The 26,287-nt window shown below is 42.4% G+C and overlaps 1 protein-coding gene across 1 annotated transcript in view; it reads right to left on the bottom strand.

Annotated features, from left to right (window-relative positions):
- LOC128843371 (carboxypeptidase B-like) overlaps nt 1-25,332 on the bottom strand; it is a 28,768-nt gene extending 3,436 nt beyond the window's left edge. Inside the window, exons 1-9 of the mRNA XM_054040174.1 lie at nt 25,187-25,332; nt 25,001-25,076; nt 19,405-19,529; nt 15,402-15,501; nt 15,207-15,308; nt 14,262-14,363; nt 10,604-10,714; nt 10,421-10,511; nt 9,510-9,712 (exon numbers count right to left, since the gene is read on the bottom strand). Coding sequence (XP_053896149.1) covers nt 9,510-9,712; nt 10,421-10,511; nt 10,604-10,714; nt 14,262-14,363; nt 15,207-15,308; nt 15,402-15,501; nt 19,405-19,529; nt 25,001-25,076; nt 25,187-25,323 — 1,047 coding nt within the window. The 5' untranslated portion in view covers nt 25,324-25,332. The remainder of the gene's footprint in view (nt 1-9,509; nt 9,713-10,420; nt 10,512-10,603; nt 10,715-14,261; nt 14,364-15,206; nt 15,309-15,401; nt 15,502-19,404; nt 19,530-25,000; nt 25,077-25,186) is intronic.
- Nucleotides 25,333-26,287: the final 955 nt, after the last annotated feature.

The following is a 26,287-nucleotide window of genomic DNA, read 5'->3' as shown; positions in this document are numbered from 1 at the left end:
GAATTCTGGGAGTTTGTATGTAGGGCTTTGGTTTGTCGCATTACATGGAGGCCTTTTACAAAAGCCAGGTTTAGATCTGAGAGCAGATTCCAAGCACTCCCCAAAGACTGGGTGGGATTTAAATGCGGGGCTTTGGTTCTGGCCTTTCTCTTCTCTCTATATATGCAGCTGAAGAAGAGTGCTGTTGTGACATACAAAGAAACCCCTTGGAATCCTAATAATCAGAGTAGTTAAATCTTCTACTTCTGAAAATTGCCTTAATGAGGATGCTTCTCCTATTAAAATCCATGGCAATTTTGCTATGGATGTCCATGGGACTAGTATCTGCTATTAGTGATGTATCAAATTTTGTTCAGTCACCTTTTGTTTATATCGACTTTAAATCAGTGTGCATGCAGCTGAGATCTGCAGATAAAAGATTTCTTGTTCACCTCACAAAAGAGTTCTGTTGCAAATTTATAATTTGCTTCCTTTTATAGTGAACATAAAGAGAAAACATACAACATGGCAGTGCCTTGTACTGTGGATGGGACATGGTGCTAATATAGTGTCTGTGGGAGTGTGTCATTTCCTCAGTGGCAAGAAACTAAGTAAAATAAAATAGGAATATTTCTGATAGGGAGGGAGGGGGAGGCATTAAGTGTCAGCCAGCTGCCAAATGGCAAATTTAAAACATCAGATACTTGTATCTGCCAAATTTAGGAGACTAGCTATCAGAAAAATATGCTGGGAAAGGTTCCTATGAAAAGGATGACCCTACTGTGGATCAGAATTACCATAATGACCAGGCAGCTGTAAAGAAAGGTGCTTGTAGAGCAGTGGTGGGCAACCTGCAGCTCGCAGGCTGCACGTGGCCCATCAAGGTAATCCGCTGGCAGGCTGCCAGACCATTGGTTTCCATTTGCATGGCTGCCCGCAGCTCCCAGTGGCGCGGGCCTGGCTGCCGCTTCCTGCAACTCCCATTGGCCGGGAACGGTGAACTGCAGCTTCTGGGAGCTGTGGGCGGCCGTGCAAATGTAAACAAACGGTCTGGTGGCTCGCCAGCGGATTACCCTGAAGGGCCGCATGTGGCAGGTTGCCCACCACTGTTGTAGAGGAAGAACTGAAATTCTCAGCTATTGAAAGACACTCTCAGGTTTTCCAGGTTGGAGCATGGTGTTGGAAATAAATGGCCTATTTTATAATACGGTAAACTGACTGTGCCTGTGTGATTTCACCACAAAATAAGTCGGTAGCAGAGCTAGGAACAGAACCGAGGAGTCCTGATATCTGATCTCTTCCTGTGATCATCAGGCAACACTCTTTCCCAATTGCTTGCTTAATGTATGAAAAGGGCTAAAAAACCAAAACATCAGCACCAAAATGAAAGTGCCATTTTATAGCAACCAAAGCAAGAACATTGAGAAGGTCTAAGTCAAAAAAATAAAAAATAAAATAGAAAGGAAAGGAAAAAGGAATAATGATGGCAAACAATTATCTTTCTTAAAACAACGGGGAAACTGGAATGAGGTTTCACTATGTGCCTCGTCTTGTCTGTATGCCTATTACTTTCAAAAGGGGAAACAGTATCTAACTTTTGTGAGATGAGACCGAGGCCTAGAGTCTATGTTCTTTGTGATGCTGATAAAAGAGGAGGCAGTGCTGTGGTTTTTCCCCTCTTAACTTTGAAAACCTCTGAGCTCTCTACAGACTCTACTGCCGAGGTCGGCAACGTTTGGCACGTGGCTCGCCGGGGTAAGCACCCTGGCGGGCCGGGCCAGTTTATTTACCTGCTGACGCGGCAGGTTCGGCCGATCGCGGCCCCCATTGGCCGCGGTTCGCCGTCCTAGGCCAATGGGGGCGGCAGGAAGCCACAGCCAGCACATAGCTCGCCTGTGCCGCTTCTCGCCGCCCCCATTGGCCCTGGACGGCGAACCGCGGCCAGTGGGGGCCGTGATCGGCTGAACCTGCCGCGTCAGCAGGTAAATAAAACTGGCCCGGCCCGCCAGGGTGCTTACCCTGGCGAGCCGCGTGCCGAACGTTGCCGACCCCTGCTCTACTGGATCTCAAGATTAATTTGAACTTCTGGTTTGTTACAGGATTCTCTTCCTGCTTTCTTGGTTTGGGCTCTGTAAAAGGGAACGCTCACAACCAGTTCTGCCTAGTGGTCAGGCAGGGGTGCAGCAGGTGGTCACCCCTTTTCAGTTATAGTCCTGGCCTTCAGCTCTCCCAAGGACTTCAGGGTTTTCACCTTAGTATGGGGATTTTGGGGTCAGGGTCTTCCCCAGCGGGTCTCTCCACTGAGGTAAAGGCTTTGTTCTTGTGCCATCTTTTGGGAGTGGGTAGAGGAGCCTGGGTCCACACGCTCCAATCCAGGACCTGATGATGGGCAGGTATGTTCTGCATCTTGCAGTGCCACGCAACTGCCCCGTGGATCACTTCCTTTCCAAGTCTCCCTTTTCCGCTCAGAGTAAATTACAGAACCACTAACAAAGTCTCTGACCTTCACAGTCAGTCACCTGTCTCTCTCCTCTGTAGGTTTTAGTAGGTCTGTTTTTCCAGTTCTCAGGCAACAAGAACTCCTGGGCAGTAGTTCCCGCCCCCCATCTGAGCTGCTCTGCCTGCAGCTTGTGCAGGCTTTGCAGGTGCAGCTGGGCAGGGCAGCCTGGGTACAGAGTGACTCCTTAACCCCTTGTTCTCGAGTGTGGGGTTTGTAAGACCCATCACCGGCTCCTGTACTGTCAAGAATCCTTCACTCATAGCAGCAAATTCTGGTGTTAGTTACACTAGTGAAAACCAAGTAACGTCACTGAAGTAAAAGAACTTACTCCAGATTTATACCATGTAACTGCGTGCAGAAATGATCGTTCATTCTCTGACTTGTTGCTGAACTTCCAGAAACTGCCTGTTACAGGAGAATCTAACATTCTCTGTGCTGATCTCTCAGCTTTGTTTCCATTGCAGTTCCTAGTGATTTGATGTTTTGCTTAATCTTGTGCAGCATGTCAGCTAGTCAGAGTAACAAAAGGATCGTGTTCCCTGATCTCGTTATCTCATTTAACTGAAGTTCAGTTACTAGCATTTCAGCCACTAGCTTTTAAAGAAAGACATGTAATGCTGGCCTCCCTCCTTACTGCATCTAAGGGTTTGTACTAATAGGATAATATAGCAGACTAATCACCTTTATCTGTTAATAGATTATCTTTTGAGAGCAGCTTCCTCATTTTTGCTCTCATATTCTCAACTCATATTTGTCTCTGCACATTTCTGCTGGTTAAAAACACTCCAGGGGCCTTGATTACGCAGTTGCTGCACACAGGCAACTCCCATTGACATCAGTGGGATATTTGATGGGATTATTGACATAATAGGACTCCAGGATCTTGAAAAATCTGTGATGGATAGCAGTGCTTCCTTTAACCACTGGGGTCCATGAATCCTGTTTGTCATTCTACCCCTATCCTGTTCTTTATTGCCTCCAAGCTCTGCCCTTCTCAAGTCAGCTTTCCGCAAGGAGCTCTAAACTGCACTGGCCTCATTGTAATGCTCTGACACGTTATCCAGGGATCCCTTGATTTCCCTTTGAAATGGTAGCACTAAAAGTCCAAAGTGAGTCCATCCAATGCAAGAACTTTAATATCACAGTATATAACACTGCCCTTCTTATACCCTCTTTGTGACTGCTACACAGACATTCCAAGAAATACGTGCATGCTGCTAGTGTTTTTATCTAGTAGCATCAAGCTGAGGGAAATCTGCCTTGAGGCTATTCGAGATTGCTACATGAGCCAAGATGAAGAAGTTGTTACTAAAGATAGCTCAATTTGATAACAGAACACACCATTGTATGAGGTAATGTCAGAGGCAGGAATACATACAGTAAACCCACTTTCCTCTTCTTTACATCAGTAGCCACTTCTAAAAATAATTTACACCTGTCCATCTTCCTTTCTCATTATTTCCTTTTGTTCACTGTTCTCCACAATTAAGATCACCTACCTCTACTTGAAACAAGTCAAGCAAACAATCAGAAAGCCACTAGAAAAAGTGTAGGTTCAGGCCTCTGTGGCCAAAACATAGATTATGCCCCACTGAGGTTTACCTGTCCAACTAATCTTGGGTCCTGGATCATTAAGAGTTCCTTATGCTGACTTTGTTCACAAATAACTTCAAAACGAGCACTAGTAAAATCCAGAACTAGTTTGCTGGACCTGGTTTTCAACCTAGAGGTGAATAGTCATCACATCAAAATTCACCACCTGATGTAATATAGCTGAAATTCACTCCTTTGCACATTTTAAGGCCTCAAGTAGGGCTTAAGTGGTCCATAAGCTAGTGCAGAAGGGTGAATTTCCCCCTATACAATATATAACCAATATATGAATAGTAAGGTAGCCAATATATGTTTAGGTAACCTGCCTCCTGCCACACATGCCACCAAAGCCTGATCTCTGTTGATATAGGATTTCTGTTGCTTGTATATGTCTGGATTTGTCTAGCTCCAACTTCCAGCCATTGAATCCTGATATACGTTCTTCACTAGACTGAGGAGCCCATTATTAAATATTTGTTCCTTATGTAGGTACAAATGCAAAAGTATTTTAATCCCCTCCAACATGGGCCAAAATGTGAGAAAATTCAATTTACAGCCTGAAATGTTTCTGAAAAAAGTGATTAAATGTACACAGAGTTTTATTGAGAGAGAAGCTAAGTGTAAATACACCTCTATCCAGAGGTGAAAGTAAGACGGTCTGGTCCGGCGTACCGGCAAGAGCCAGTATGCTGTGCCGGATCGCACCGGCTTCCGTGGCAGGGATTTAAAGGGCTCTGGGCTCCCCGGGAGCTCAGAGCCCTTTAAATCCCGCCCGCAACTCGGCGCCCGGGCTGGGGCTGGGATTTAAAGGGCTCGGAGCTCCCACAGTTGCGGGGAGCTCAGAGCCCTTTAAATCCCACCCGCAGCTCCGGCAGCCGGGCTGGGGCTGGGATTTAAAGGGCTCAGAGCTCCCCGCCACTGTGGGGAGCCCAGAGCCCTTTGAATCCCACCCGCAGCTCCGGCGACTGGGCTGGGGCTGGGATTTAAAGGGCTCAGAGCTCCCTGTCACTGCGGGGAGCCCAGAGCCCTTTGAATCCTGCCCGCAGCTCCGGCGACTGGGCTGGGGCTGGGATTTAAAGGGCTCGGGGCTCCCCACAGCGATGGGAGCTCCAGGCTCTTTAAATCCCGGACCCAGCCCAGCAGTCGGGCTCGGGCAGGGATTCAAAAGGCCTGGAGCTCCCGCGGCTCCGCGGCTGCCGGAGCTGCGGGGGGGATTTAAAGGGCCCGGAGCTCCGCAGCGGCCGGAGCCCTGGGCCCTTTAATTTGCCCCTGAGCCCCGGGGGTTCCCAGCCACCTCTGCAGCTGGGAGCCCCGGGTTGATTTAAAGGCTCTGGGGCTCCCAGCCACAGCCGGTGCCCCAGGGCCTTCAAATCTTGAGAGGCCCCACCTCTTCCAGTTGAGGCCCCGCCTCTTCCAGATGAGGCCACGCCCCCCTCAGGACTCCGGCAGTACCAGTAAGTCCTGTAAGTTACTTTCACCCCTGCCTCTACTCCAATATAACGCGACCCGATATGACACAAATTTGGATATAACGCGGTAAAGCAGCGTTCCAGGGGGGCGGATCAAAGCAAGTTCGATATAACACGGTTTCACCTATAACGCGGTAAGATCTTTTGGCTCCCGAGGACAGCGTTATATCGGGGTAGAGGTGTATTAAAAGAATGGTGAAGGGAAGCTTGGCTGTAGAGTGGATGGACAATTGGTCTGTATCCAACCATTTTTTTCAGTTATGGATGGCTGGGGGAAGCTTTTGTTCTTTAAATGGAAGATACATTTTTTTCTGGTTGATCCAAGCACATATTCTTTTTGGGCTGTGCAACACCTGGGGATATAGTAGAGAGTGAGTTGAGGGGAGTTGTGCAATACACAGAATGTACTCTTTTTGGAGGACAGTTATACTTTTCCCAAGAAAACATCACAGGAATATTGTTACTTGTGTGAAATTCCCGAGCTGACCCAGTTTTTCCTACCTTGGGTGGCATTATCTTGGTGGTTCAAGCATTAGACACAAGTCAGTTCTAGGGTCAGTATTTTCACTGTTGTTCAAGCATTGCTTGAAAATGCTGACCCTAGAAATGACTTATGTCTAATATAGGGCTATGTTTCCCTTCCCATGGGAAAAAAAACCATGAACGGGAAAATCCTTTGTGTGTACCTCATGTGCTCCAGGGAGGATATACGTGGCTTCAACCACTTTCCTCCACCCTGATACTGGAAGCAGTGAAGGGCTACTTTCATCCCCAATTTAAGTTAGAGTAGCATCAAGGCTGCTGTAACTTGTAATGACCCTCTAGGCCTGAGATCACTGGAATTCCCAGAATGTCTCTAGAATGCCCCGTCATACCTTGCAAATCAAGAACTGTGGCACCATTTTACATACTTAGGGACTGCCTTACACAAGAGGAGGTTCTATCTTGCTCTTTAAGTTAGCTGTTTGTCCTCCTCGTGCTGCCAGGACAGTGCAAAGGGAACAAAATAGGGCTAAGGATCTGGCCCATCGAGTTACAGCTACATTTTCCTTTCAAAGGCTTTACATTAGGGCCGGGAGGCATGGCCTGGAACCCATCCAGAAGATGTGGTGGCAACCATCTCCACCACTGTTGACCTTGGTTTCTGCTTCCTGTAGCCTCAATCCCATCTGGAAGCACAACTTAATGAAGAGTGCTGCTGTCAGTTGCTAACTTCCATGGACCCATTCTCTACACGCCTCTTCCAGAGGCAGTGAAGGTGTGGAGTGGCATTAATGCTAATTAACATCCTTGTGGATATTTTCTATATATCTGGTTCTAAGAGAAGAATGCTGTGGTGAGTGGCTGCTTTCCAGCATCACCTACCTACCCCGATGTGCCTCCTGAATACCTGCAGAGTCCCACTGCAGACTGTGCCCAAAGGAAGGCTATGTTGGCTCCTCCATTCCCCTCATCCACAGGCTTAGGGTGATTTCAATCCAATTTTACTTGATTTTGCTCCCTTCCTTCATGCCTCACTTTGGAATGGAGCATTAGCTCCACAGTATTAAACTAACTGAATTAAACAGTGTGGAGCAATATGTTAATAATGATAAGTAGGCATGTGAAGTTTTGTTGTTCAACTACATATCTAATCCCACATTGAAAAAGATAAGAAATATCAAGTCTACTTCCTTTAATTTATTAGATCTGTCAGCGGAAAAATAAACATCTAAGATAAGATAATAGTTCTAAATTTTACTTCTTCAGTTAGAGGATGATTTATGGTCCCTTTATTTGCCAGAACAATTTATATAAAGCTTTAGATGCCAGTTCTTCAGCCTTTCTCTGAAGTCTGTATCTATGCAGAACTTTGCTGCTATAACACACATTAAATGGTATATAATATAATGCCCTTTTATTTTTTCCTCCCTTTTTTCCTGTCTCATTTTTTAACCAAGGAGGAATTGCTAAGAGAAAACCTAATTTCTTTGTGACAGTTCATGTGAACATGTTTAGTTGTTTGAAGTAATCCGGAAAGCTACACCATTAGGACCTGACCCAAAGCCCATTGAAGTCAGTGGGAGTCTTTCCATTGATTTTAATGGGCTTTGGATCAGGCCCTTTATGTTTAGATATCCCAGCTACAGACAGTGCTGATTGGTTGATACTATGATCTCATTCTCCAAAGCCAAGGTTTTTGGCTAAAAGTATCCTCCTTTTGTAAAATCAAATATTAGTACAAGTTGCGTGTCTCTGGGACCCTGCTGTTTTTTTGTTGGGAGCTCCAATTGAGGAAATATATTCCTTAATTAGGACATGAGGACAGTTGATCAGATCACCGCCTTTTAGTGGTGACAGGATGTGCTCTTTTGTAGCGGAAAATAATAGAACTCCCCCTGGGATCATTGTGGCTGATTTAAAATATGGGATAAAATTACAATGGAAAGACTAACTTATATTAAGTGAAATCAAATGGATGGCTATTGACATATATATCTTGCATTCCTGAATTACTTTTTTTTATAGTGAAGAATGGAAGACTCAATCTCTGAGCCAAAAGAAAAAAAAAGATTGGGCTTTTTATTATTCATAAAATTGCAAAATCTTGGCATGGATAATTGTAACCGATCTTCAAGATTTTATATATTCTTTTAGTCTATAATGCTGTAGAACAGGCAAGTTAATATGAAAATTGTTCATCCAGGATTTTTTTGTTAATGTTTTGTCTATTTTTTTTAAAGTTAGGTTTTACTGTATTTTTTGTGTCTGAGTGTCAATAGAACCTTTTCCCATCTGAATGTAATGATGTTAGAAACATGCTGTACTTGGAGCAATATGTTTTATCACACTTGAGCTTGACTCAGCAAACTGGGAAGAAAACCATGCAAACTTCTAGCATATGGGAAAAATTGTGAACTTGACAAAGAAGCAGTTTAGGAGTTTATATTATTTATTTAGACTGAGCTCTAACGTGTGAAATTTGAAATATTCTGTAAAAATCAAAGACAAACAAAAAAGATGTAAGAAATGACTGGAATATTTACAATTAAAACTCCCTGGCATGTAAAGTAATATAACAAACAAAACACCCCCCACCCCCACCCCCCATCTTAACACTCTCCTTTCCATTTAAGCTGCCAGAAGTCCAAGGCAAAACTATTAAGTTGGCCATACTCTTCCTTTCTGCTTCAGAATTATGATAGATCCATGTGGGAGCCCTCGTAAATCTGTCATAATTCTGCAGCAGTAAGGCCAACTTAATGCTATTGCCTTAGACTTCTGGCAGCTTAAAGGGAAGAGAGAGGATCAAGATGGGTTTTTTGTTTTGTTTGTTATGTTGCTTTTCATGCCAACAACTTGTAATTGCTAATATTCCAGAGAACTGAAGTCATTTTATTATTTATAATTATTTTAATATTTTTTTAAAGGATAAATAATTCACTTACTAAATTGCCTTTATCAGACTTAAAAAGCTGTAGGGCTTGGGTGTGGCCCTAAACTTCATTAAATAATGATGTTTCAGGGCATATCCCCAGCTGGTTTAAATCACTCTAACTCTATTGAAGCCATGGAGCTATGCCAACTTACACAAGCTGTGGATCTGGCCAACAGAGCATGATGTTTGTGTGTAATGTATTGCAGCCGGATACACTGTAACCCATTGAATAAAGTGGAAGCAGTGCTGTATAATTTACATCTCTAAATATGACATTATTTGCAGACACACACTGCCTTGCAGACAAATCCAACCCTTGTATGATGGAGATGTATCAGGGATTCTTGAGTTTATCTCATACCTAAACCCTCTTCAAGGACTCTGGCTATAAAAGACCAATGTACGTTAAAAAGCTTACTGTCCAGATTTTCTCCAGATGTGTAAGAAAACCTCTGAAATTAACCAGACCTAAATAGCAAGTGATGAAATTTGCATATTCTCCCCAGTACACCAAAATTACAAAGAGACACAACATTTGTGTTCTACTTACCAGCTCTGCATAGTTCTCTGGAATGGAGTAAGTATAAGAATAAGGAAACAGCAGCATCTGGGAATAGGAGTGAATAGTCAAGTATGCCTTGATAGTGGAGAGATTTTTACGAATAAAGTCAGCCAGAGCCTTGGTCTCTTTTTCAGACTCAGGGGCGCTGCCGCAATAAGTGTCATCACATGGTCTATTCGAGGCACCAACACCTGCAGGAAAGGGCGAATGTTTGTATTTAATGAAACAGAATTATGTTAATGGACCATAAAGGTGGTGATTTAGTGTCACCAAAGTTATAGTTAAGACTCTGTAGGCAACCTTAAGTTAGTCCCCTGGAGCATATACTATACATGGAGACAGAATATTTATTATGTGATCACATACTTTTAGGCAATGTGTCATAGCATTCTGCAAATACTTTTTTTTCTTTCACAGCTACTATATTTGGAGGAATAAAACCATTTCATACGTTACTGAAGTAAGTGATCATTTTATGTAAGTGAATTAATGTATGAGAAGTGAACAATTCTGTTGACCTGCAGTGCTTTATTAGGGACCTTTCCTTGAATGTTTGCTGCATAACACCAGGCACTCCCAGGAATTAGAGTGGAAGTCTAGTGACTGTCACTTTTCTTGCTTCAGTACAATGCTTTCCCCCAGTATGAATTCAGTGCCCACAGAAACTTCCAGACTGACAGCCCTGATGACAGAAGTCTTCTGTTCATCCTAAGGAACAGGTGTAGCATGCACAACAACGGTGTAAGCTTCCCTAAAGTATGTTGATGATGATCCTTCCTCCAGGCCCTGAAGGACCAATTTTAGGAGTGAGGGAAGCATCTTTGTGGAAGCATCCTTTTGATATGTTACATGCTGCACCTTTCAATGTTCAGTTTCATCAAATATTAGGAAATACTTACTGCACCACCCAGCATTAAAATTCCTGTTGGGGTCGGTACCAATGCAGCTGCTGCCAGAGTTTGTGGAACGTGTCTTCCTCCACATGCGGTACTGAAATGGAAAGTGCATGTGAATACTAATGGACAGTTACAGTATTTGACCCATTCCGTGAGATTCTTGTTCAGAAAGAAGAGTGTACATACATTGGTCCAGGTGTAGACATAGCCATCAATATTAAGGACAGGCAGGATGTAGAAATCCAAGTTGTTGAGAAGACGTGTCATAAGGGTATCACTTCCATAGGTACTAACAGCCTAGATATAGATCAAAGAGAGAGCTGTTGTTTTCATGGAATCAGGAATTGCTGGTGGTTCTGAAATATATTTTTAAAAGCACAAATGTGTGTTGTCTTTTGAAATTGATGCATAATCTTTTTACCTGATATGTTTAATATGGGAATTTTTTTAAAAGGCTCTTTGTGCAAACCAGTCCACCAATGTAAATCCAAAAGTGCAAGTATGTTCTTCTGAGGTAGCCTGCTTCATTAAGGGCCTGATCCAAAAGCCACTGAAATCAATGGGAGTCTTTCCACTGACTTCAGTGGGTTTTGGCTCTGGCCCAAGCACCCTAGAATTAACGATAATAGTTTAGCACTGGAAAGTGATTCTGTACTCTCCATATTCTGACATGTGAGACAGGCTAAAGCTTTGAGATATTTTTAAGTACTGGAAAGAACAAGGAATAAATCCCAAGTTATATTAGTTAGAACCACACTACTGTTTTAAAGCAGCATTATTCATCTAACTTAACATTGCATAGATGAACAAGCACTGATCATGAGCAATGCACTAAATCAGCATGCCAGTGGGCAGACTCAGCTCTCCAAAGAATGACTTCCTATTTAGAGGTATTCAGTGGTCCTGGCCACATATTCTGTAAGGGCTCTTGCATCCCTGTAGTCCACTGTCTTAAAACTTTTTATTTGTATGCAAGAAAATATGCAAGAAAATATCCCATAGAATTGTACAGAGAGGATCCTCCTGAGACATTCAGTACAATAGATACACTTCTGACTCTGGCAAGCTCTCATCACAAACAGTCTCAAAAGCATAGATAATGGAACATTACATGATCTTCCCCACTCCTTTCCTTAGCACACAGAGGCATCATCAAAACTCCTTCACTAAAGCTGTAGAGCCTGATTCTCCACTCCTTTGTGCTTTGTGTGATCATTTACAGATTTACACCTGTATAAAGTGAGTGTAAATGGGGCATAGAAAAGCTGCCATTCTGATCTGGTAGTGTATTGCACTCATGTTTCCCTCACTTTGCACAAATGTGCATGACTACACAGGGTGCAAAGCAGTTGAGAATCAGGCCTGTAGTTTGTTGACTGCTAAACAGTGTTCAAAAGCAGATTACGGTTACTGGGAGAACGGCTGCTTCTTCCTGCCTTTTGCATATTCTCTAACTCAGCTAATGCCTCAGGGCCGCCCGGAGGGGTGGGGGTGGGGGCAAGTGGGGCAATTTGCCCCGGGCCCCCACGAGAGTTTTTCGGGGCCCCTGGAGCGGGGTCCTTCACTTGCTCCAGGGGCCCCGGAAAACTCTTGCGGGGCCCGGGCCCCGGGAGCTTCTTCCCCTTTGGGTCTTTGGCGGCAGGGGGTCCTTCCACTCCGGGACACACCGCTGAAGTGCCCTGAAGACCCGTGGTGGGGGGTCCTTCCACCCCAGGACCCGCCGCCGAAGTGCCAGGTCTTCGGCAGCGGGGGTCCCCTGCTGCTGAAGACCCCAAGCCCCCTGAATCCTCTGGGCAGCTCTGTCATGCCTTTTCTTTCTGCCTTTGGACATTTGTGTCCAGTAGCACTTTTAAATAAACAAAAGAGGATCATAACGTTAAAGTACTTCCTCCCTCCCCAAAACCACTGAAGAAAGTCATCACCTTCAGTCAAGTACATTCATATATTGACTATTTCAGCTAATCCCCGCCCCCCAATGATTGTAGTAAAAATAATTGCTAAAAGAAAAATGGTAACAGGTACTATCTTCAGTTTTACTGGGAGATAAAGAGATCACTTTCCCATATGCTTGTCACTTTCAATTTCCATTGCTCCTTATGCAAAACTACATGGATGTCTCTCGGAGGACAGGAAGATTAGCCACGTCACCACTATGTCTATGCTAGCACAAGCCAATCAAATACATTGGTTTTCCTTTGTTTGGATTTTAACTATCTCCTGCTGCTTCTGTTTTAAAACCTTTAAATGTAGGAATTTTTATAAAATTTGAGAATTAAGCAGCATGGAGTTGCTTTTTAAAGATTATTCTACTGAAGAGGAGTGTATCTTTTTCCCTTTAGAGGAGGCTGTGTGTATAGTGTTCATCAGCATTCCCTACCTATGTAGTGTTAGGAGATGAGAGAGAGAATAGAAACTTATATTTCTTTTAAGAATTCATAAAGCAAGCATGGAGTGAACCTCACTTCACGTGTGAGTCTCATGTACTAGTAGGTAATGCTTTCTAGTTACATAAAAATGTTATTTCTTATTATATGTAACAAATTACCTTTAACGGTAAGAAGTGGTAACTGTTTAAGACAAATAATACCAACATTATTATTTTCCTCCCCCTGAATACAACAATTAGGGAGCTGTCTTCCCAGCCTTTGATTACATTTCCATAATCTTCTTGTTCTGTTTAGGTGAAGAAAAACTTCCACGCTTTCTCTTTCTTTTTTTGGAGAAATAGAATGATTCCAAGGAACCCAGGAATATGAAGCATTAGGAAGACAAGTTTCAGAGTAACAGCCGTGTTAGTCTGTATCCGCAAAAAGAAGAACAGGAGTACTTGTGGCACCTTAGAGACTAACAAATTTATTAGAGCATAAGCTTTCGTGGACTACAGCCCACTTCTTCGGATGCATATAGCTATATGCATCCGAAGAAGTGGGCTGTAGTCCACGAAAGCTTATGCTCTAATAAATTTGTTAGTCTCTAAGGTGCCACAAGTACTCCTGTTCTTTTATTAGGAAGACAGGCATCCATCCTACTTCTATAATGTACACTCAGATGCCTTCTACAGTTTACCTTGACTTCTCCCATTCTTTAAAACCACACACAGGGCTGAATTCTGAACCATTGAATTCAGTGTCAAAACTTCTACACCACAAACTGAGCCAGGAACATGACTGGATTTGTAGTGTTACAATAGTGTTATAATAATATAGACATGAAGCAGATTCACTGGTTTGTCCGTCTATCACCTCTCTCTATATACATTTATGCACAGGGGATTCTAGTCATACCTACCACAGTGAGAATGAGTAGCTCATTTCTTTTAAATAATTTTAATGGAAATTAAAGGGCAATACTTAAAACCGCAAAGCAAACTTGAGTGGTTGCCTTGGGATTCCCCTGGCAGACAGCCAGAATAGCCTGCACTATGCCTCTGCCTCCCAGCCTTGTCCCTGGTGTAGTGGATGTGGCCAGTGACAAGAGGCAGCCCAGATTGCAGCAATTCCTGGATGTTGGAATGGCCCCCTCAGGGGTCATCACATCCCTGAAGCGTCCTGATGCTCTTTGTTTCCACAAGCTGCTCAGGTATGAAATGGCCAGTCCTGAGGATCTGGCCTATAGTGTGTATACACTTCACATCAAGGGGAGAATGGAGCCCAAGTTGTATATTTCCAACCCAAATCCAAAATCAGAGAATAAAATTAGAAAGCACTGGATTAGAAACTGCCAAGGACTGAACTGCAAGAGATCGTATTATTGTATTTGTTTCATGTTTGTTACAGTCTGTGTCAGTTTCCTCTAAAGTTGATTTATTTTGTGAAAACTCTTTTTTGTTACTGAGCTTACCAACCTCTTTCACAAACCACTGGCAGAATGCAGGGGAGATCCACTCTCTTGCATGGAAACCACAATCCATAAAGATGGCCTTTTTGTTTGAACCACTTTTCCCCACCTATAGTAAATAAAATGTCATGAAAAAACAACCTATTTGGTGTACAAATTATTAATATTCTGTCTCCAGACTAGTGACTCTAAAGGTGAAACTTGACAGCAGTATGAGCTATATTCCTTGATTAAATTGAAAACCTAATACTAACAGAGTATATTTTTGCCCTTCTGGACAATTAAGTTGTTCAAGTTAAAACAGTACAATCCTATTTGCTTTATTTTTTATTAATACAGACATGACCATATTTTCACAGAATATTTCATTACCCCTACACAGTGTTGGTAGATTTCTTATGATAGTATTATTAGCTGAAAAGACCAAGTTGGCTATATACATTCTAGTGAATGCTGGTGCTGTTTTGGGTAAGTAATTTTGTCTCTTTCTCCATCTTCCCCATTCCCCCCCCATTTATTTCTTGGTATCTTATTTATTCATAAGAGTTACGTGACAGAAAATGATATCTGAAGAAGATAGAGAAATTGGGTTTGTTTCCTGTTGCCAGATAGACTGACATTTATAGATCTCTTTATAGTAAGTGGGTTTACAAACAACAGATGGAGTGAACAATTACATAAAGGTAAATTATCATTTACATTGCTCACAGGAATGTGGTTAAATTTATAGGTCTGAACTTCCAAAATATTTATTATGGGTTTCACTCTATAAACCCTTTACCTTAAATCAAAAGGATAAAAATTCACAATAAAAGTAGCTCTCAAAATCTGTTTTGATTTCCTAGAGGATTTATAATACATGTCAGAGTTAGTGATGCCTTAATAAATATTGTAATTTTATTATTTTTATGAGAACCGACCAGACTGTTAAAAAGAAATTAAAAACAATCACCTTCAGGAGGTATATGGGCCGTCCCTGAAATGTAGTCCCGATCTGAGTGCGGGAGACAAGGTTTGCATTCTGAGCAGCAATGTCAGCAGTCCAAGCAGCTATCTGTTTAATACAACCATTAAGTTAAACGGCATCTTTAACCCCAGTTCCAAAGCAATTAATGAATGAAGAGTGTAGCATATTTATAGACTTTACCGTTTCCCAGTTGTTGTATTTTTCATAATTGTGTCCAGTAGCACGAACATTGCTGTCAAACTGAGCATCAAGTACCGTCTTCAGGTTGTCGATCAGAATTCTGCAATAAACCCACAGTGATATCAAATATAGAAAGAAGACTTGTCAGTGGGGTGAAATTGTCCAGAAAATTTGACTTTCCCTGCTGGAGAAAACATTGGGCAGGTGTCATTGATCTACCATTTGGAACTACAGTGATTCTGAAATGAAGTGTTTGGGTTGGGATTACATTCCTGACCACAGTGTATGGTGAATTCACATCTAGCCTAATTTTGCCTTATGTTCTGCTCCAAGGATGGGCTGTTCTTGGCCAGCAGCTGTCCACCAGTTCAGCTCTTTTCTCCCAACCCTCCACAGTGCAAGCTCTTTTGGGTCAGCTGCAGGGATAAGCGCTAAGGATAAGCTCATGGAGCAAGTGCTCTTCCTCTGTGAGCAGCCCACTCCCCTTCACCGCAGTGTGAGCTTATGCGGCCATCATTTTCTTGCTTGTGGACATGGGCTTCTAGAGAACGGGGCCTTTCTTGAGTTGATAACACAGAATGACATTTGCCCCATAATGTCACAACATGATGATGTAACATCCCAATGCATTGAAAAGGTACCACCGAGCAAACATCTGTAAAATGGTAACCCTCGCTCTGTCAAACCAAACTCCCAGTGTTCAGGTGTGGTTTGGCAGCCTCATAGTGCCAATGGACTGAACAATAAGCCTAGCTCTACTATATTTGTTGTATGCTGGCTGCAGCAAGGTGAATGCAGTCATCCAACAAACAAACATCACACAGGCAATGAAGTCCTGTCTGCCTCTGACTGGATCTCTGCCACTCACCTTTCCCATGGACTGAGACTCATGAATAAGGTTTATCATCAGACAGTACCTTGGGACAGTTTGCTTTTATTCCAGCTACTCTAACTTTTGTTTTCCCAGCGCTTGTCTTACCCTGAATAGCAAGAGGGTCAAAAATTGCAAAAACAATATGTTCTTGATCAAAGTGATCTGGATAGAAGAGCGAGAGGTCAATTTGCTGTGCAACGCCAGCCTTCATAACAAACACTTGAACTAGTTGCATTGACATAATTTCAGGGCACTGCAGCTGCAGATCAAAGAATTGTATTTACTTTGGCTGTCACAAGGACATTCTGCTAAAGTTTGTCAGGGACACCCTGCGACCCTGATGGCCTCACAATCAGAAGACAGGTGCATGAACTTGTGTAAATTCATGTATATTGTAGGAAATTCTAGCACATACCAGTATAACTCCCTTGCTAAAGAGAAAATCTTACTTTCAATGGATTCTTATGCTATAAGGGGGCAGTAAGAGCACTGAAAATAATCTTCTTAAGAACTATAATTATATTTTTATTGCCAAAATATATGGGTCTTTCCTTCATAGGGCTACCCTGAATATGTCAGAAATACAATTATAGCGGCAAGTGCAGCATTAATAGCTTTGCTGTGGTTTCCTTAAGACTTGAAAAAGAAACTGTTTGGTCTTTTAATGTCTTTTAATGAAATAACGTTACTATCACTGATAACTACTGAGGTCTCTGCTTTAATATTAGTGGTAATTTTTTTGTAAATGTCCCATTAACATTAGTTATTTTGCATACATTTGTCCTATGATATGTTAAGGGGCTCCAGTAAATGTCTCCAGGGATGGATTCTTAACAGATTGAAAACACAGATTTAGCAGATTAAACGGACTAATTTAATGAGAGCTGCATGATCTAGTAGGAAGGAGTTTGATCTAGTGAACCGAGCATGGGGCTGTGAGCCAAAAGCTTGTCTACCCTAATCCAGCTCTGCCACTTGACTTGGTGTTTGTTTCTGTATATTGGTAAAATGAGATAATACTCACTTACCCACTATACAATTAATGGTCCACATATATCCATATGTTTCAGCTGTTTTGTACTACTATGGTGACACAAGTCAGCCATAAACCTTATTAGGGAGAAAAGGTGGGCGAGGTAATATCTTTTAGTGGACCAACTTTTGTTGTTAAGGGAAACAAGCTTTCGAGCTTACACAGAGCTCTTCTTCACGAAAGCTTATGCTCAAATAAATTTGTTAGTCTCTAAGGTGCCACAAGTACTCCTGTTCTTTTTGCGGATACAGACTAACACGGCTGCTACTCTGAAACCTTCAGAAAACTTGTCTCTCACCAACAGAAGTTGGTCCAATAAAAGATATTACTTCACCCACCTTGGGTCTCTTATATCCTGGCACCGACATGGCTACAACTATACTCCATAAATCTTATTGGTAGCTGCCCCAGAGTGGCACAAAGGAGCCAGAACATATTGCTGATCCTGGCACAGTATTTGCATAGTGATTTGAAAATATAAATTACAAGTGGGATTTTCAAAGGCGCCTAAATGACTTAGCAGCACAAGTCCTTCACTGTGTGGGCATGAGGACTATCAGAATTCTTCCATCCTGCTTGAGTGCTGCTGTGATATCTCTTAGGAGCTTCTGGGACTGAATAGTACTGCATCAGATATATTGGAAGACTTTGTAAGAAGTTATATGTATGATCCCCTTACAACTTCATGACGATAACTGGATCCAGGACCTATTTGGAGGGACTGATTATTTACTCTTCTCCTTAGAGCATTATTTAAGTGTGGAACTTCCTTGAGATCAATAGGGGACTTGAAAATTTATATAATATTGCAACTGTTCCACCTAAGGCCTGATCTGACTTGTATTCAAGTCAGTTGAAAGATTCCAAGTGACTTCAGGAGGAGGAAGCATTAACTGAAGGCACTGCACCCAAGAGATCTTTTCCTGGATTAAATAAGAATAGGATGCCTAATTTGCTGAATTTCTAACCATCAAAGACATTGTGTAATGCAGAGACAAGGTGGGTGAGGTAATATCTTTTATTGGACAACATCTTTTGGTGAAAGAGACAAGCTGTCAAGCCACACAAAGCTCTGCAGCCATTCAATAATAAATAGATGAGTTGAATCAATATTCTTTGTTGTAAGTAAATCACGTTGCTCAAGGTGTTGTATTGGACAGATTGTTTCAGAAAGTGCCATGGGATTATTTTGTAAACAGATGGGTCTGTGAAATCTAGGTTTTCTAACTCCTGGATACTAGTTTTATGATGATAATTAAAAATAAATGAAAACATTGTTTGCGTGAGGAAACCTCTTCCAGTCTCACTGAACCGCTGTGTGGCCTTGGGCAATTCACTTCAATTTGCCGGGCCTCTGTCTTTTCCTGCCTTTTGTCTATTTTGACTTTTTATACTGTAAACTCTTCAAATCTCTTACTATATGTTTTACAGAGTCTACCTATTGTGGGCAGCGGGTGAGCCCCTGGCTTGGGGAGGCCGGCCTGCCGCTTCTGCCCGGGGCTCTGCCACTGCCACCAGAGCCCAGAGCCTCCACCCACGCTGCGGCTGACAGCCCACCCCCCGGCTCCAGCCCCAGACCACCCAAGCGCCTCCAGCTGCAGAGCACTGGGAGGGCAGGCGGTGCAGGACCCCCCATCCGAAGTGCCAGACGGGCAGCATGCCCCCCCATCCCCAGAGCGCCAGGTGGGTGGGCCCCGGAGCGCCAGGCAGAGTCTCTGGCTGCAAGCTGACCCCCATAAGTCCAAGCCCAGAGCCCTGGCCACAGGGGAAGAGCTGCCCATAGCAGAGCGCTGGGAAGCAGGAGGGAGTCTGGGGGCAGATTGTGAGCGGGGCCATGCAGGACTGTGTTTGGGGAGGCTCAGCCTCCCCCAGCTTTTGATACCCGATGCCCATGTCCCTAATCCTAACTGCAGCCTCTAGGGGCTACAATAATAATTAATAATTAATTAATAAATATCTTAACTAACAATTATGGCCTTTCTGTTGTGGGAGGGCTGTTATGGGAATGGCTTTCTGTTATGGGAGGGTTGGCTGGGTAAATTTTCTCTGTATTTACCCTTCTCACATTCAAAATATCAAATAAGAAAAAAACATACTCATATTCCACTCCCCTCTGCTCCAGGAGACTCTCAACATCAGAGGACTTGTCCGCTTCAACTCGGAAATCAACTCTCATTTCTGGTTTTACTTGTGTGATGGTGTCTGGATTCCAGAAATCAATCTGAAAAGTGGAACAGATGAAAATATATACATATGTGATTACGATTGTTAGGTTGGTATCTATGGCTCGATAGTGATAATATTGTAAACTTCATTAACTCAAGACAGCACCAGGGCTATATTCCATTGATCTACCTAAGTTTTCCAAAATTAAACAAAATCACTTGGAAAATAAACTACAATGATTGTATTCGGGCATGTAGTTCACATATTGTGAGATGTAGTTTTGCTCAGATGGCAGTGAGCTTTCCAAGATTTCAGTTCAGCAAAGTACTTAAGCATATGTTTAAGAGTTTTTAATGGACTGGGGCCTAAGGCAGGAGATGAGCATGCAGGTTCAAAGACAACTTCTGGACAAACGTGTATGTCCGTCTGAGGAGTGAGTAAATTAGAAATATCATCTTTCATATATTTTTAAAAACAAAAGAGATGATTATGATCATCAAGTGAGACCTCCTGCCTAACACAGGCCACAGACTCTTTTCCAGTAAGTTCTCCAGCAAGACCATAAGTCCTGTTTGAGCTATAGCACATCTTTGAGAAAGATATCCAGTCTTGATTTCAAGACGTCAAGTGTAGAAAATCCACCATGTCTCTAAGTAAGTTGTTCCAATGATTAATTATAATCAATAATGAATTAATAATTATTAAAATGGAAAATGACTGCCCAGGAAGGAGTACTGTGGAAAGGGACCTGGTGGTCATAGTGGATCACAAGCTAAATATGTGTCAACAGTGTAACACTATTGCAAAAAAAGCAAACTTCATTCTGGGATGTATTAGCAGAAGTGTTGTAAGCAAGACACAAGAAGTAATTCTTCTACTCTACTCTGCGCTGATTAAGCCTCAACTGGAGTCTTGTGTTCAGTTCTGGTTGCCACATTTCAGGAAAGATGTGGACAAATTGGAGAAAGTCCAGAGAAGAGCAACAAAAATGATCAAAGGTCTAGAAAACATGACCTATGAGGGAAGATTAAAAAAACTGTGTTTGTTTTGTCTGGCAAAGAGAAGACTGAGCGGTGGACATGATAACAGTTTTCAAGTACATAAAAGGTTGTTACAAGGAGGAGAAGGGAGAAAATTTGTTCTCCTTAACCTCTGAGGATAGGATAAGAAGCAATGCGCTTAAATTGCAGCAAGGATGGTTTAGGTTGGACATTAGGAAAACTTACTGTCGGGGTAGTTAAGCACTAGAATAAATTGCCTAGGGAGCTTGTTGAATCTCTGTCATTGGAGATTTTAAAGAGCAGGTTAGACAAACACCTGTCAGGGATGGTCTAGATAATACTTAGTCTTGCCTTGAGTACAGAGGTCTGGACTAGAAGACATCCCGAGGTCCCTTCTAGTCCTACAATTCTATGATTCTATGTTAACTGTTAAAACTTTCTGCCTTTTTAATACTCTGAATGTATCTATTTTCAACTTCTGAGCATTATAGCTTATTAAGCCTTCCTCTACAAGTTTAAAGAGCACTCTACTAACTGAAATCTCTTTCCCATGATCAAGTTACTCCTTAACCTTATCTTAGATAAACTAAATAGATTGGGCTTATGTCTCTCACTATAAAGGCAAGTTTTATAGACCTTGGATCATTCTTTTAGCTCTTTTCCAACCCCTTTACAATTTTTCATCATTCTTTTTGAAGAGTGAACACTGGAACGATCCACAGTATTACAGTAATGGTCTCACTAATGCCAACTGTGATCCTCTTGCAGCCAAAACTCTTGATTTCAGTGAGAATTTTGTCTATATGAGGCCTGTAGGATTGGGCACTTAGGCCCTGATCCTGCAATAAACTCAATGTGGATAGAACCCTATTAATGTCAGCAGGGCTGGCTCTAGCGTTTTTGCCGCCCCAAGCAAGGAGGAAAAAAAAAAAAAAAGCCACGATCGGCAGCAATTCAGCAGCAACTCTAGCGCTGCTTCATTCTATGGCAGCAATTCGGCGGGACTGAACTGCCGGATGTGCTGCCCCCCTCTTCATTGGCCGCCCCAGGCACCTGCTTGCTATGCTGGTGCCTGGAGCCGGCCCTGAATGTCAGTGGGGCTCTGCATGGGCTCAGTGGTCTGACTTTGGATAGCTGCTTTTAGGCTTAGGTCCATAGGCCAGTGGTCCCCAAACTGTGGGCTGTGCCCCCCTAGGGGGTCATGGAGGAACGTTCGGGGGGCATGTGGTGGAGCTGGAACCAGCACCCACAGGGGGCGGGGACGGAGTGCCATGCTTCCAGCCCCACTCTGCTCCGAGCCCAGCTTTGCTACCAGCCTCGCTCCTCCCACAACCCTGTTCAGCCCCCAGTCCTGCTCTGCCTCCAGGCCCAGCTCTGCTTTCACTCCCTCTCTGGCCCCAGACCAGCTCTGGCCCCAGCCGCAGCTCCGCTTCGCCCCCTGGTCCACTCCCAACTGTCCTCTGCCCTCATTCCCTCTCTGCCCCCAGCTCCACTCTGCCCCCTGTTCAACCCCCAGCCCGGCTCTGTCTGTGCGTAGCCCCAGCTCCTCCCCCATCCCCAGTTCTGCCCCCAGCTCTGCCTTTATCCCAAGTTCCTCTGCTGAGGAAGCCTTGACTGTGCAGAAATGGAGGGGGGGGCAGGAACAGGTTTCACTACTGGGGGAGGAGGGGACTGAAAAAGTTTCAGAGGGCTAGCTGTGTTAGTCTGTATCAGCAAAAACAACGAGGAGTCCTTGTGGCACCTTAGAGACTAACAAATTTATTTGGGCATAAGCTTTCATGGGCTAGAACCTACTTCATCAGATGCATGGAGTGGAAAATACAGGAGCAGGTATAAATATATGAAAGAATGGGAGTTGCCTTACCAAGTGTGAGGTCAGTCTAACAAGACAAATCAATTAACAGCAAGATACCAAGGGAGGAAAAATAACTTTTGAAGTGGTAATGAGAGTGGCTCATTTCAGACAGTTGACAAGAAGGTGTGAGCCACAGTAGGGGGAAATTAGTATTGGGGAAATTAGATTTAGGTTTTGTAATGACCCAACCACTCCCAGTCTTTATTCAGGCCTAATTTGCAAATTTATTCCAGTTCTGCAGTTTCACGTTGGAGTCTGTTTTTGAAGTTTTTTTGTTGAAGAATTGCCACTTTTAGATCTGTTATTGAGTGACCAGAGAGATTGAAGTGTTCTCCTACTGGGTTTTGAATGTTATGATTCCTGATATCAGATTTGTGTCCATTTATTCTTTTGCATAGAGACTGACTGGTTTGGCCAATGTACATGAAAGCTTATGCCCAAATAAATTTGTTAGTCTCTAAGGTGCCACAAGGACTCCTCGTTCTTTGTGGTGAAAAAGTTTGAGCACCACTGCCGTAGGGGCTATATTTGTATTTATTTATTTGTATTTATTTATTTATACACCTTAAGGTGTATACATTTTGCCTGGGACTAAATAAGCCTACTTGCATGAGTAAAGGCTACTGATGTGAATAAAGACATTTCTAAAGCATCTTTTTCCTTAGAATCTAAGCAATGAACAAAATATTATTACCTTGGGGATTACAATAATGTAAATGGAGTGCTGTCATCTAAATATACAATGATAAATGTGTGTTCACTATTTAAGATTTATAACTTTCTCTTCCTAACAGTAATAAAAAAAAAATCACATCTTTTGTTGTTTCTGTTGCTGCTCTATTTATTTATTTATTTATTTATTTATTTATTTTTATTTTACTTGCACTTGTGTCAACCCATTCCTTAAGTGAATGTTGCTTACTATGCAGTTTCCTCACAGTTTGTAATTTCAAGCATAGTTCAAAGTTTTTTTTCTCTTTTTGAAGGATTTCAGGGGGGAAGTTTCGGCTAGCATAAATGTTTTAAAGCACAGGCAACTCTGATTCCAATAACAACAAATATTTTCAAGTATATTTCATTTGGAATAGTATTTTTTGATGCAAAGATTACTATAGTTTTCTTGGTCCTTGTGTAGTCAATATTGTCATTTCCTGATAACCAAGTCTGCTGTTATATGGGCACCAGCATGTTTTCCCCATTATTACTGTATACAGAATAAATATAATTCATGCAAATAATTAATACATTTAATAACTACCTTTTACAACAGATAAGACCAGCTTCTGCATTCCTTACGCACCTATGCAGATCAATGTGAATTTGGGTTCAAAGTATCTGCAGAACTGAGCCTACAGAGTATCTCTAGTCCACAGGAGCACTGTACACATACTGTACATAAATTGGTGAGATGGGGATCACTGTGTGTATAAATAATTTGGGGCCTGATTCACTAAATCTGGTACACGGTGCAAATTGTACCTGTTTTCTTTCCCCAGACGGAGGAGTTAAGCCCCGAGAGGACTGGTGGTGGTATGTCCACAAACTTCCCTTGGGTTTACTGTTTGGAGAAGTCAGTTTTCAATCTCACTGGTGGCTTCATTAAAGTCCTATTAGTAAAGGTTGCTGTGCAAGGAGCCAATCCACCATCTTTCCTGGCTATGCCCCCTCTCTGGCCATCACCTCCCTAAGTATAAGGGAGGTTTGTGGCTGGTGTGTCCATCAATGAATGCTGTATTTGTGTGTGAGCTAGCATCCCAAAATTGGTTACTAGTCCTGACTGTCAACTATTTTGGCCATAATTTTGCATAGATTTTTGATTTTCATTTTTTAGGAAAAGAAAAACCAGCCCTCTAATTTAATTCCTTTATAAGGCACACTTGAAAGAAAGTACGGCACGTTCATTTATATAATGAGGATGAGGAGGCAGTGGCACACCAATGGCCTTGCCTTCTCATATGGTATCACCCTATTGCTGGTGATAGCGCCTCCACTTCTGCATATCATTAAAAATGTCATGTTTTCATCTCACCGACAATGGCATTTTTTCTTTCCACAGCTATTTTACTACATCAAAGTTGAAGGGAAGTAATGAAAACACATTTGCTGTCTTTATTATTTTTTCTCACGTCATCGTCATGTCATCATATATCTACATCAAGGTCAGTAAAAAAACAGGCAGCTTGATTGGGCATGGTAGGAAGCTTTAAAGAAAATCCAAGGAAGAAAATATACTGCATGAGAGGCTAAAGGAAAGTTGAAGTTGGATGCGAGCCTAGTTTTTTAGGTTATTTCTAAGTGAACAAATTCTGTTGTAACTATTAAGTTAAAACCACTGGAAACTGGAATTTTCATGTGGTGTTTAGCATAACACGTATTCAAAAGTATCGTACCATACATTTTTTCCTCTTGTTTTTTAGAGTATGTTGCATTATGTGCTTTAACATGCAGCTTGGATTATTCAGCTAGATTTTCTAGAAATGTGTTTATTTAGCTTCTGTCTTGTGACCTAGTCCTGCTCCCTCAACAGGAAAATTCACATTGACTTGAATGGACTCAGGATCAGGCTTCTAATTCAGCGGTACGATATACAGTATTTCTTAGATCAGTATTGGTAAAACAAAAGAGCTTTCAATTACAGTCTATTCCCCCACCCAATTCCATCTTATTTACCTGCATGTTGCTGGCCAAGTTGTTGAGGAATTCTACCTGCTCTTCATTGTGTGGTGTTACACGAAACACCTTCTCTCTTGGCAGTGGGGGAGGTGGGAGAAAAAGGCATGATTAAAACAGGCAGATCAGCTAAGAGAGTTTTGTTTAGCAAAAAAGTACCGGTTTAACCTTAATTTGAATTCTTACCCATCAAAATGGTGACTGTGAAGTGGAGCTGAAGCAGCTGCGGCACCTACAAGAACCAATAAAGCCCACATTTTTTTAGAAGTAAAGGGCGTGTGATTATTCTCATCTGCTTTTATAATCCAGTTTATCATGCTCATTACTCATCACACAGCAAAGCAGCCCTTCATTAGCTGATTGATTATTCTCCTGTCCTTGTTTTATCTGTACACTGTTTATGATCTGTGTATTTTGTTGCACACCTGTGGAAACAGAGCTGAGAGTCTCACAGCTGGCTCAGGGTGCTCACCGCTAAAACTGGATGACCTATTCAGAGTGGAGAATTTATATGATGAATCTTGCTCTTTTTTTTCTCTTGTGAATTATTGGTGAACAATTTTCATGAATTTTTATTCAAAGTAATTCAATGGATGTACCTGAGAACAAATTCGGTGCACAAGCTGTATGCCAATTGGGCCTACAGTATATCTCTAGTCCACAGGGGCCTGTACACATCCTGTACATCATTCAGCGAGGTGGGGATCATTGCTTGTGATTGTCTAGGTGATGATTGCATCTCTAATCTAAATGTCTAGGAGGAATTTGCCTCTAACCCTTCATAGCATTCTGAATGCTCACATAATACTCTACTCTACTCTGCATATGGATAAAGAAAATCTAATGACATGTAGTCATATAAATAAAGGGCCACATTTTCAGCTGTTCCCTCCATTTCACCTGCAAAAATGCACACAAGTGGTTGTAAAGGAAAAATAGTACTTGCCCCTATTTTGCTCATAACAACACATAACTTTGATAGTTAGATGTCATACCACTCAATTCACCAAGCAATAGATTCATTTTAATTGTGTTCACTGGTACTAATTTAAACTTTGTATTTTAGCCCAGGGAGTTGTAGCTGTCATGCAGTTGTTACAGGAGACACTAAAGACAGCTGCAATCCATGGGGCCCTGGGCTGGAACCTGGAGTAGAAGGTGGGCCTGGGTTCCCTGCATCCCCTCAACTCCCTATTTGATATAAGAGGAGTTGATCTGCACTGTGGGTCCCACCAGAGGGGAAGGTCTCTGGCTTGTCCCCCGACCCATTAGGTGGGCCAGCAGAGA

The sequence above is a fragment of the Malaclemys terrapin genome, chromosome 9 (genome assembly GCF_027887155.1).
Source record: "Malaclemys terrapin pileata isolate rMalTer1 chromosome 9, rMalTer1.hap1, whole genome shotgun sequence".
Taxonomy (NCBI): Eukaryota; Metazoa; Chordata; order Testudines; family Emydidae; genus Malaclemys; species Malaclemys terrapin.
Note: the sequence above shows the minus strand (reverse complement) of the source record. Positions and strands in the feature narration are given on the sequence as shown.